Source organism: Oncorhynchus clarkii, chromosome 6 (assembly GCF_045791955.1).
Source record: "Oncorhynchus clarkii lewisi isolate Uvic-CL-2024 chromosome 6, UVic_Ocla_1.0, whole genome shotgun sequence".
Classification (NCBI taxonomy): domain Eukaryota; kingdom Metazoa; phylum Chordata; class Actinopteri; order Salmoniformes; family Salmonidae; genus Oncorhynchus; species Oncorhynchus clarkii.
This window is the reverse complement of record NC_092152.1, coordinates 30023619-30036261: the sequence shown is the minus strand read 5'-3', so window position 1 is coordinate 30036261 and position 12643 is coordinate 30023619. Positions and strand designations below refer to the sequence as shown.

Sequence of the window (12643 nt, the reverse complement as noted above, 5' to 3'; positions counted from 1 at the left end):
TTAACTAAATAAACTAAAATGTTTAAAAAAGTAACAGTAACGAGGCTATATACAGGGGGTACCAGTACCGAGTCAATGTGCAAGAGACAAGTTGGTGGAAGTAATATGTACATGTAGCTAGGGGTGAAGTGACATACTTTTAATATGTCTTCTGTAAGAAACATTTCAAATGTATCCTATCCACAGGTCAAGTCCCATAAGTGTAAAGGATAAAAACATTTGTTTTTAAATAACCTTCTCATGATAACTATTGTGTCCAAAATAAGAGGCACAAACATACACTAACATTTGTTTATTTGCCATGTATAAAGAGGAACCGCAGTAACAGCAGTCTTTACTAAAATATATTACTAGATTTTAATATATAAAACACGTTTAATACAAAGAACAGGAAAGCAAGCATTTTATGCTCCCAGAAGCAAAAGAAGGGTTCAACATACTGTACATCCTGTATAGACCCCTTGTGCCGTCACCCTTTCACATATTCCATCCTTTTTCAGCCTGGGAAAGTAGCAAAAAAGTCCCTTTAAAAAAGGTGAGACTTGTTCATTGTCAAGTACAGAGATTTCCTTTGTGTGCCAACATTTTTAACCAATGTCCTGTAACTACATAGCCAGTTTTACATACCCAGTGTTAGAGACATTCAGTGTCTAGGGTGCACATAAGAGATGCAAAGAATACATTTGTGATGTGCAGATTAAATCCCTATTGAGTAAATTTCCTATTGTATATAAAAATACATAATTGTACTTATGTCCATGTGTATAGTTACTGATCGAGCGGTTCTTTGATCTGCGGGTAATGGGTCAAATCCAGAATCAAATGCAGTAACCTAAACAGCGTTGGGAGATCTCTAAACACCTCACTCCCTGGTCTTACTGATGATCATGCATGTAGTGATATGGAAAGGGGTGAGGACGAGACTACAGTCCCAATTACATAAAAGGTCAAGCAAAGGAAGTAGCGGGAATAACACCCTGGAACTTATGCAGAGACATTGAATAGGGACTGTGTAAAAATGTGCTTTCCCGCATGATCTGTGTGCCAATGTCTCCCTCCTTCCCTCACACAGCAACCAACATAGAAAAATAACAAACCAAAATATACAGTGACGCACTCCCTAAAAAGGCTACCAAACAATGTGCACCAAGAGGCTGTCCCAGATATGGCCTAATTCAATACTCTGTCATTTTATGATGTTAAAGTGATCCTGTCCATACTAATACAATTATATGCACAACGGTCTTTTAAAAGTAGCTTGAAGTAAAAAGCTCAGAAACACAAAATTACATTGTTCCATTACAAACGATTTGCATAATTCCATAAAACATTTTCCCTTTCAGTTCTTGATACCATTATGGTCCACAAAAACAAAGAATACCGCCTCGGTGGCACATTGTGGTTTATCTATAAAAGGATAGAGTGTATCTCTTTCACAGGCAGAAAGCACCGAGAGATAAAACCAGGCTGAAGAAGAGGGGAGCACAAGTTCCAGTTTGGCAAAAGAAATTTGCAGAGAGTTTGGGACAGAGGATTGTCCGGTTGGAGGCAGCTCAAAAGGACCCTGTGTCCACGTCATAAGATGGCTGTGTCTCAGATCAACCCAACCATCCACTATGAAGATGTCCTTCTCTAGCTTGTAGCTGTCTACCTAAACTGCAATGACGAGAGAAAACACACATTTGAAACAATAATTTACCATTAAATGGTGCAGCATAAGAGTATTTTTCAAATGTGGCATTATGTGGCAGTTTTTTCAGTAAGTACTACCCTAAACATGAACACAAACCCAGCGACTGTGTTCTCTTACCATATTTTTAGGCGGTAAGTTGGGTTTCTGAGCCAAGTCAGGTTTCCTCATGACACTAGGCTTGGAGGATTTGGGTGAGGAGGGTGCAACAGGGGCAAGCGAGGGGTCCAGTCCATTGCCCTCTGGGAGGTCTGCTGCTGGAGCACCTGCAATATTATAGTGCTTCTTCCTGAGCTCTCCCAGGCGCAGACGCTCATTACCCAGCTGATTCTCCAGCTCCAACACCTTCACCTACTCATACAGTAGAGGAGGGTTACAATCAAACAGAAACACATGCATGCAGACAGGCTCAAACAGACACACACACAGGGGCTCACCTGTGACTCCATTTCCTCCATTTTTAGCTTGATGAGAGACATTCCAGAGAAGTCCATGGTATCTGCAGAAGAAAGAGAAAGGCAAACATCAAACACAGCCATATGACTTTAGGGCCTGAGGGGATTCACATCTTCTGTTTGGTCAGACACACGCACACACACACTAACCCTTGTCCTCCAGGTGCTCCTGGCCTGTCTTGGTGGAGGCCACCACGTTGGCTGCCATCTCGTTCACATGGCGAGAAGCCTGCTGGAGAGCTGTCAGTTTTGTACTGTTGCGGTCTGCTTTTACCTAAACACAGAGGAGAGAGGGAGGGTGAGAAATAGTGATAGGGGCAGAATTTGAATATATACAGTACCAGTCAAAAGTTAGAACACACCGACTTATTCAAAAGTTTTTATTTTTTATTATTTTCTACATTGTAGAATGAACACGTCAAAATTATGAAATAACACATATGGAATCATGTTGTAACCAAAAAGGTGTTAAATCAAAATATTAAAATTAGATTCTTCAAAGTAGCCACTCTTTGGTGATACTCAGATCCCTACTCTGCCTTGGCAGCTTTGCACATTCGTGGCATTATTTAACCAGTTTCACATGGAATGCTTTTCCAAGTCTTGAAGGAGTTCCCCCATATGCTAAGCACTTGTTGGCTGCTTCTCCTTCACTCTGCAGTCCAAATCATCCCAAGCCATCTCAATTGGGTTGAGGTCAAGTAATTGTGGAGGCCAGGTCAAATAAACCTTACACAACCTGGAGGTGTGTTTTGGGTCATTGTCCTGTTGAAAAACAAATGATAGTCCCACTAAGCACCAACCAGATGGGCTGGCATATCACTGCAGAATGCTGTGGTAGCCATGCTGGTTAAGTGTGCCTTGAATTCTAAATAAACCGCTGAGTGTCACCAACAAAGCACCCCACACCACCACCTCCATTCTTCACAGTGGGAACCACACATACTCTGCATCTCACAAAGACACGTTGGTTGGAACCAAAAATCTCACACCAAAGGACAGATTTCCACCGGTCTAATGTCCATTGCTCATGTTTCTTGGCCCAACCAAGTCTCTTATTATTGGTGTCCTTTTAGTAGTGGTTTCTTTGCAGCAATTTGAACATGAAGGCCCGATTCACGTAGTCTCCTCTGAACAGTTGATGTTGAGATGTGTTTGTTACTGAACTCTGAAGCATTTATTTGGTCTGCAATCTGAGGCTGGTAACTCTAATGAACTTATCCTCTGCAGCAGAGGTAACTCTGGATCTTCCTTTCCTGTGGCGGTCCTCATGAGAGTCAGTTTCATCATAACGCTTGATGGTTTTTGCGACTGCGCTTGAAGAAACAAAGTTCTTGACGTTTCCGGATTGACTGACCTTTATGTCTTAAAGTAATGGACTGTTGTTTCTCTTTGCTTATTTGAGGTGTTCTTGCCATAATATGGACTTGGTCTTTTACAAAATAGGGCTATCTTCTGTATACCACCCCTACCTTGTCACAACACAGCTGATTGGCTCAAACGCATTAGAAAGGAAAGAAATTTCACAAATTCACTCAGTTTCCTCACAAGACAATGCATATGAAATTTGAACGACAGTTTGTCGTCCAACCATATACCTAGGTATTTGTAGGATGACACTTTTTCAATGGATGTGCCTCCAGATGTGAAAATGCTAACCCTTTTCTAGCCGAGAATGAGATCTGGTATAGTCATAATTCATTTTTTTGTGCATTCAAGACCAGTTTGAGACCATATAGGTGGCTCTGCAGTGACTGAAAGGCAGTCGAACTCTTCAACCTCCTGAACCAGAGAAGGATCTTTTGAATAGATGACCGTTGCATCTGCATACAGATGCAACTTGTCTGGTTGCAGCCCATTTCCCAAGTCATTAATACAAATTAACACAGATGCTAAAATGGAACCCTGGGGAAATACATGAGGGATAGAGGAAAATAAACAGATTTTTAAGGGGAACGGGAGCACGGAGTTCAAACGTTTGTGAGTTTGTTTCCCACCTTGGAGGATGCGACCAACTGTGCCGTGCTGGCAGCGATCTCGTGGGAGCAGACAATGAGCTCCTCATATTTGCCAGTGTGCAGCACCACCTTATCAGCAGACTCACTGTGAGAGAAACCAAGCAAGCAACACATCATCCCAATCCTCTAACATGGGACATTTCTGTATCACTCACACAATAACAAGCTGAGACGACCCTCATGATAATGCACTTACACCATCTGCGTGGCTCCCCATCCCACAGCTTTGGAGGCAGAGATGAGTCCCTCAGTCCAACGGGAGTTCCTGGCGTAGAATTCCTTAATAGTGGCTGCACCCTAGAGAGAGAACATCAAGTCCAGCAGTGGTCAGGACGTTTATCTTTTAGCTAATGATAGGATGGATTTCCATGACATTTTCAACATTTAATTCTATATTTCAAGACTCACCCTTCCGCCCTCAACAATCTCCTTCTGTAGGTCGGTGGATGTCAGGACCAACAGGTGGATGGCCTGAGAGTGGGATAGAGGAAAGGAGGGAATGCAAAAAAAAGATATAACACACTATGGCTTGTAGGCCTCGCAAGGTCTCACACCCACTGTGAAATTTGGTGGAGGATCGGTGATGATCTGGGGATGCTTCAACAAGGCTGGAATCGGGCAGATGTGTCTTTGTGAAGGACGCATGAATCAAGCCACGAACAAGGTTGTCCTGGAAGAAAACTTGCTTCCTTCTGCTCTGACAATGTTCCCCAACTCTGAGGATTGTTTTTTCCAGTAGGACAATCAAGGTGTGGATGGAGGACCACCAGCTCAAGACCCTGTCATGGCCAGCCCAATCTCCAGACCTTGAACCCCATTGAAAACCTCTAATGTGATCAAGAAGAAGATGGATGGTCACAAGCCATCGAACAAAGCCGATCTGCTTGAATTTTTGCGCCAGGCAGGAGTGGCATAAAGAAGTTACCCAACATCAATGTGTAAGACTGGTGGAGAGCATGTCAAGACGCATGAAAGCTGTGATTGAAAATCAGGGTTATTCCACCAAATATTGATGTCTGAACTCTTCTTAAGTAAAAACAGTATAAAAAATGTATATCAACATATTTTCTTCGCATTATTCGAGGTCTGACAACACTGCACATTTTTTGTTATTCGACCAGTTGTCATTTTCTGCAAATAAATGCTCTAAATAACAATATTTTTTATTTGGAATTTAGGAGAAATGCTGTCACTAGTTTATAGAATAAAACAAAACATTTACATTTTACCCAAACACATACCTATAAATAGTCAAACGGATCATTTTGCTGTAATCTCTTAATTTTTTTCCAGAGCTGTATATATATATATTTTTAAACACAGCATTAATAGGATGCCGATCAGACTTTTTGTCTAAGTCAATCGAAAAAGTAATCTTACCTTCATCAGGTCTGTGCAGCTGTAGAGGATTCTATAAAACAAGGAGTAATATCATGGTGAGTGAAAGGGGATGAATGCATAAACAGTGCAAGTAACACATAGTACTGACCTCTCATTGACCTCAAGTTTGACCCCTGAGGTGTCCATTCGGGCCTGGTTCATCATTTCCTTTAGATACAGAAAGACTGCAAATGAGAGATGTCTAGATACAGAATGACTTACCCACGTTGTAAAAAAAATAGGGTTGAGCTTTATATGGCATTCCTAGATACAGTACGGTGCTCTAGATTCTATATGGCTGTGATCCTCACATCGATTCTGCTCACTGCCTTCTCAATGGCTGCTGATGTGGCTGCCATCTCCTTGTCCACCAGATCTCCCAGCTCATCCTGTCGCACATCCATGCCTTTAGGTCGCAGTTCCTAAACATTGGAAGAGGAGATGAGATTAAGAAGTAGGAAAAGAAGAGTGGGAGAAATGGAGAAGACTGCCCAGTAGCCCCTCACCTCCCCCAGCTTCAGGATATTTTCAACCACTATGCGAATGGAGGCCGGGTCTGCCCTCTGAAGGGAGGCCTTGGACTTGAGATCCTTCAGGAACTGCAGACTCTGAGTGGCACAGCCCCTGCAATTCTCTGTCAGACCTGCAGAGTGCAAAAGTGCAAGACACACTGACACTATAATCACATACCAAATGGATTCAATATCTCATCTAGTAAAATCCCAGTAAGATACAACAAGATGCCTGTTTCAAACAATAATTCATTCTACTTGAAGAGAAGAATGTTCTTACGGTCGGCGTGGTCAGTGGGAGCCAAGTGTGCTGTGGCACTGCCGTTGATGATGGTGTCAGCAGCCAGGTGGGAGAAGTTGGTCAGGGCCCTCAGTAGCCCACCAGCATCTAGAGAACAGAAATACGACCAGCGAGAGAAGGTATCACTGCCAATTCCAACACAGCCCAGCTCTGTCACTTATGACTATCACTGTGGTTGCTCAAAGACTACTAATTACAGTATATCAAAAACACGAAGTACCAAGTAATGAGCAACTCACCTCCCATGTTCGTCAGGTAGTCGGAGTGACCTTTTTTCACTTTGTCAATGGAGCCCAAAGTGGCCTCTGCCCGACTGACCAGGTAATCTGTGGTGGTGGAGAGACAAAGGAAACGTTTGAAATGCAATATTGTTCGAGATCCAAAAATAATGAATGGAATGATGAGTAGATATACCGGATGAATAGATATAAACTGAGATAACCGAATGGATCGCTCACTTTCTATTCTAAGTGACATGAACACCACTACTAGCTAAGGATCCCTAAGCACCCTCTCTGTGAGCATGTTAACTTATTTTAACCTGGGGAGCTGGTGCAGCGGATATGCAGGGGGTCGTCCAGCTTGGCCACAGCGTCCTGAATGATGTACTCAGCCTCAGAGACCGTTCCCTGCAGCAGGGAGAACTGCTCCTCCAGCAGCTTCTGCTGCAACTGCACCTCACGTCTTGACTGCAAAGATGCAACAAGACACAGTCAGACCCAGTCACAGGTAAAAATAGAATGCACATACATACTAATGGTTTCTTATATTGTGCACAGACAGCCAAATAGTTCATTGATTCAAGAAAATCTTTCACTGCACAGTGAGTAATGTGGGACTTGACCAGCAGTGTAGCTTTTACATGTCTATTTTCTCTTCTGCTATCAGAAAATTATACAGACAAGACAAAGCAGCGGACTGAGCTAGTCACTGCTCTGTGCTGTGTTGTCCTAACTCACCTTCTCCTGCAGCTTGCCTTGCAGCTCTCCCAGCTCCCTGGTGCTCCGATCTCTCTCCTGCTGCAGGGAAGACTGCTGCAGCTGTGCAGCCTGGCTCAGGGACGACAGCTCGGCCTCCTTTTCACTCGCAGAGCGCATCAGGCGCTCTTTCTCCGCCTGCAGCGCCAACATAGAGCTGGTCAGCTGTTCCCCCACCTGCGAGAGAGGGAGTGATGGAAGGAGGAGAGAGGAGTGGGGAGAGAAGAGACAGAAAGAGGGAGATTGCATAACAATAGGTGCATTAACTGTTGTGAGGACAAGCCTTTTTGGATGTTTGTGAGACTCATGTTATCACAGAGTGCAGCTTCCTATGGGCTTTTCAGCCAATTATGATTTTCATGACAGGAAAGTGCAGTGAATCTTCTGCATGAGGGTGAATCAGATGAGTCACCTGTGCCATTACATAAGCGAGGTAATCCACATTCTTTATTCAATATTTACTGCATCATCAGCACACACACACACCTTCTCAGTGCGCTGCAGAGTGCCTTTGACATGTTCCACCTCAGCCTGCTTTTCCTCAAAATCCCTTTTAAGCTTCTTCATCTCAAACTTCTGCTCCTCAAGCTGCAACAAGAAAGAAAATATTGTCATTTTAATAAATGGCTAATACAGTACTGAAATATAACATTAACGGTACTAGATCACTATTGTCAATACTCAGAATAAAGTAACCTTCATGTCAGCGTCCAGTTTGATGCGATCCACCTCGAAAGCCAGCTGCTGCTTGGTCCTCTCCACCTCCTCCTGGGTCTGCTGTGTTGCCGACAGAATCTTCACGGTGTCTGCACTCTGCCAGCACAATGTCACATGCACACTCTGTTAAACATTCTATTAACATTAAACAGAAAAATAATGCTCTCAGGTGAGTCTACAAGTAGTCACTTTGCACCCAATGAACCACCCAATGTACCTTCCTGAGCAGTTCAGCATGGCTGGACACCAGCTCCGTGTGCTTCTCCTTTAGCTTGGTGTAGCGCTGCTCTGTGGCCTGGGCTCTCGCTGGACAGCACAGAAGGGGTCAGAGACGAGAGAGATGTCAGAATGCGTTTTAAATGAAGTGTGACTGAACATGTATGCCAGACTTAGTGAGTGGCCACTTACTCTCGGCCTCTCCGAAGGTGGCCTGCACGATCTCGTGTTCAGCGTTGCGGCGCCGAGTGGCCTCCAGCTCCATGCGCAGCTGTTCATTCTCCACCAGGGCACGCTGTTTCTGCACCCGCTGCTCTTCCAGCTCTGTCTCAAGGCTGTTAATCTGGGACTTGAGCTGTGTGATGTAGCGCTGGGCCTGTAGGAGGGAGGAGGCAGGCAGGCAGACAGTCAGTCACCATAGTAAACCTCCTTTGGATAGATTATCAAGTACCACCATGGCATGGCACTGGTGGATGGGAGCCTCAGACAGGAGAAACATATGTTGAGTGGAACAAAAAAATTCTGAAATGAATCAATGTTGGGTTAGGATGAATTGATTCAATAGTGATAGCATCATAGCTAACTACTGTAACATAAAAATATACAAATGCTGAGTAGTTTAACAGGCCACATAAGGAGCCAGCCATTTGCCGAAACCAGGGTAAACAGTACATCTCTCCCCAGGCACTGGTCTTCTCTGAACACAGACAGACGTCATTTCCCATTCTGAGACTAGTTGCCACATTCCACATGTCAAGATCAGTCTTTGCATCCACCCAACACATTTCCTAAATTCCTTTCCCATGTACACAAATGTTCACCAGTCACAACTTTGTTATACATAATTAACATTTAAATACTGAAGAAAACTATAAAATGCAAAAATTCCAAAGATCTTTCTGAGTTACAGTTCATCAGTCAATTTAAATAAATTAATTAGGCCCTGATCTATGGATTTCAAATAACTGGGAATACAGATGCATCTGTTGGTCACAGGAACCTTTAAAACATTTTTTTGTAAAAAATAATAAGTAGGGGCATGGATCAGAAAACCTGTCAGTATCCGGTGTGAAAACTATCAGCCTCAAGCAGCACGACATCTCCTTCGCATAGTTGACTAAGCTGTTGATTGTGGCTCATGGAATGTTGTCCCACTCCTCTTAAATGTCTGTGCGAATTTGCTGGATATTGGCCAGAACTGGAACGCGCTGTTGTACACATTGATCCAGAGCATCCCAAACATGCTTAAAGGGTTACATGTCTGGTGAGTATGCAGGCCACGGAAGAACTGGGACATTTCAGCTTCCAGGAATTGTGTACAGATCCTTGCGACACGGTGCCGTGCATTATCATGCTGAAACATGAGGTGATGGCGGCGGGTGAATGGAATGACAATTGGCCTCAAGATCTCACCACAGTATCTCTGTGCATTCAAATTGCCATCTAAAAAACACAAATTGTGTTTGTTGTCCGTAGCTTATGCCTGCCCATACCATAGTGCACTGTGGTGGTGGGGTTTTGTTAACACCTTTGACATCAGTAAACCGCAGGCACACACACTACCCCATACGCGCTATCTGCCCAGTACAGTTGAAATTTGGATTAATCCGCGAAGAGCACATCTTCGGTTGTGCAAAACCACTGTGTAATCAGCGGCCTGGTCTTAGACGATGCACCTGTGTAATGATCATGCTGTTTAATCAGTTTCTTGATATCCCACGCCTGTCAGGTAGATGGATTATCTTGGCAAAGGAGAAATACTCACTAACAGGGACAAACAAATTTGTGCACAACATTTGATAGTATTAAGCTTTTGGTGCATATAGAACATTTCTGGGATATTTTATTTCAGCTCAAGAAACATGGGACCAACACTTTATATGTTGTGTTTATATTTTTGTTCAGTGTAGTATTATTACAGAGGAACAATAGATATCTTTGTGGTCACACGCACATCCTTAAAAATGCATAGGTGCTGAGCTAAAGACTGAATATGCTCCCAATTTACCACCTTTATTGACAATGTTTCAATCAAACATGGATCTTCAGGTATAAAGAACAACAAGTAACTTATTATTGCAACTAATTATGACAAGCATTTAAATCAACAAATGTGTACAACTGTAAAAATCTGTTTAAAGGAGTTAAAACATGTCTACTTACCTCTCCTTTGACCCTTTCCAGATCTGCCCTCAACTTCTCCAAGTCCTGCTGGAGGTTCTCAATCTGGATATCCCTGTACACCAGAAGACATTCACTAACCATTAGCATACATAAGCACTGGCACACAAGAAAATATCCAAACATACAGTACCAGACAAAAGTTGACACTTACTCATTCAAGTGTTTTTATTTGTACTATTTTCTACATTGTAGAATAATAGTGAATACATCAAAACTATGAAATAATACATATGGAATCATGTAGTAACCCAAAAAAGTGTTAAACAAATCAAAATATATTTGAGATTCTTCAAAGTAGCCACCCTTTGCCTTGATGACAGCTTTGCACACTCCTGGAATTCTCAACCAGCTTCACCTGGAATGCATTGCCAACAGTCTTGAAGGAGTTCCCACATACGCTGAGCACTTGTTGGCTGCTTTTCCTTCACTCTGTGGTCCAAGTCATCACAAACCATCTCAATTGAGTTGGGTTTGGGTGATTGTGGAAGCCAGGTCATCCGATGCAGCACTCCATCACTCTCCTTCTTAGTCAAATAGCCCTTACACAGCCTGGAGGTGTTTTGGGTCATTGTGAAACACAAATGATAGTCCCACTAAGCCCAAGCCAGATGGGATGGCATATCGCTGCAGAATGCCGTGGTAGCCATGCTGGTTAAGTATACCTTGAATTCTAAATAAATCATAGACCGTGTCACCAGCAAAAAAAAAACATCACACCTCCTACTGCATGCACAGTGGGAACCACACATGAGATCATCCGTTCACCTCCACTGCGGTTGGAACCAAAAATCTCAAATTTGGACTCGGACCAAACGACAGATTTCCACTGGTCTAATGTCCATTGCTCGTGTTTCTTGGACCAAGCAAGTCTCTTCTTATTGATGTCCTTTAGAAGTGGTTTCTTTGCAGCAATTCCACCATGAAGGCCTGATTCAAGCAGTCTCCTCTGAACAGTGATGTTGAGATGTGTCTGTTATTGAACTCTGAAGCATTTACAGTGCCTTGCGAAAGTATTCGGCCCCCTTGAACTTTGCGTCCTTTTGCCACATTTCAGGCTTCAAACATAAAGATAAAACTGTATTTTTTTGTGAAGAATCAACAAGTGGGACACAATCATGAAGTGGAACGACATTTATTGGATATTTCAAACTTTTTTAACAAATCAAAAACTGAAAAATTTGGCGTGCAAAATTATTTGATTATTATGTGGTGGTCCTCATGAGAGCCAGAGTCCTCATAGAGCTTGATGGTTTTTGCGACTGCACTTGAAGAAACTTTAAAAGTTCTTGAAATTCTGACCTTCATGTCTTAAAGTAATGATGGACTGTCGTTTCTCTTTACTTATTCGAACAGTTCTTGCCATATGGACTTGGGTCTTCTACCAAATATCTTGTCACAACAACGGATTGGCTCAAACGCATTAACTTTTAACATGGCACACATGCTCATTGAAATGCATTCCAGGTGACTACTACATGAAGCTAGTTGAGAGAATGCCAAGAGTGTGCAAATCTGTCATCCAGGCAAATGTTGGCTACTTTGAAGAACCTCAAATATGAAATATATTTTGTTAAACACTTTTTTGGTTACTACATGACTCCATATATGTTATTTAATAGTTGATGTCTTCACTATTATTCTACAATGTGTCCAAACTTTTGATGGGTACTGTAGGTCAGGTGAGTTCAACAAGGGTTCTGTTTGCAGCAAACATGTTACTTAAGAACAATTTCAATTATACAATTTGAATGAACTTTCCAAATGTTAGTGAAACATCAAACAGCTACTATTTGTAAGGTCTACCATAGATTTTTAGAGCAATAATCAAACTGCAAATTACTTTGCTATTCCTACTACATGTAATGGAAATTCTACATGTCCACATTCTTATTTGTAGTGGCAGTTAAGACCCGAAACAGACACTTACGTTGGCCATACACTACATTCTCAGACTTCAGCTAACGTTAGTGAACGGTCACAGCTAACACAAAACAAATTAAATATGTTAGCTAACTATTTCACTTGTTGAACGCACCCCAGTTTGCATATCCTTTATTTTCAAGCACACCAATGCTAAAAGATGACAATGACTAACCTGTCATTGGAAGGTCCGAAAGTCTGATCAAATTTGTCGAACTGCTAAAAGAAAAAGTCAGAGATGATGTATTAATGTTTACACAATCTATAGCCAAA

The 12643-nt window shown here is 42.4% G+C and overlaps 1 protein-coding gene across 4 annotated transcripts in view; it reads right to left on the bottom strand.

Moving 5' to 3' along the window:
* Positions 1 to 277: 277 nt before the first annotated feature.
* Positions 278 to 12643, bottom strand: part of LOC139410953 (huntingtin-interacting protein 1-related protein-like) — a 31956-nt gene continuing 19590 nt past the window's right edge. For 3 of the 4 annotated variants that reach the window (XM_071156664.1, XM_071156663.1, XM_071156666.1), the window contains 21 exons: positions 12546 to 12589; positions 10430 to 10502; positions 8459 to 8642; positions 8268 to 8356; positions 8030 to 8146; positions 7820 to 7921; positions 7316 to 7510; positions 6898 to 7045; positions 6596 to 6682; positions 6336 to 6443; positions 6050 to 6186; positions 5855 to 5965; positions 5653 to 5711; positions 5544 to 5574; positions 4572 to 4634; positions 4360 to 4460; positions 4143 to 4248; positions 2296 to 2419; positions 2128 to 2189; positions 1811 to 2041; positions 278 to 1656 (listed from right to left, as the gene is read on the bottom strand). In XM_071156664.1, coding sequence (XP_071012765.1) covers positions 1648 to 1656; positions 1811 to 2041; positions 2128 to 2189; positions 2296 to 2419; positions 4143 to 4248; positions 4360 to 4460; positions 4572 to 4634; positions 5544 to 5574; positions 5653 to 5711; positions 5855 to 5965; positions 6050 to 6186; positions 6336 to 6443; positions 6596 to 6682; positions 6898 to 7045; positions 7316 to 7510; positions 7820 to 7921; positions 8030 to 8146; positions 8268 to 8356; positions 8459 to 8642; positions 10430 to 10502; positions 12546 to 12589 — 2181 coding nt within the window. In that variant the 3' untranslated portion in view covers positions 278 to 1647. The remainder of the gene's footprint in view (positions 1657 to 1810; positions 2042 to 2127; positions 2190 to 2295; positions 2420 to 4142; positions 4249 to 4359; positions 4461 to 4571; positions 4635 to 5543; positions 5575 to 5652; positions 5712 to 5854; positions 5966 to 6049; positions 6187 to 6335; positions 6444 to 6595; positions 6683 to 6897; positions 7046 to 7315; positions 7511 to 7819; positions 7922 to 8029; positions 8147 to 8267; positions 8357 to 8458; positions 8643 to 10429; positions 10503 to 12545; positions 12590 to 12643) is intronic. The other variant, XM_071156662.1, reaches the window with a different exon arrangement.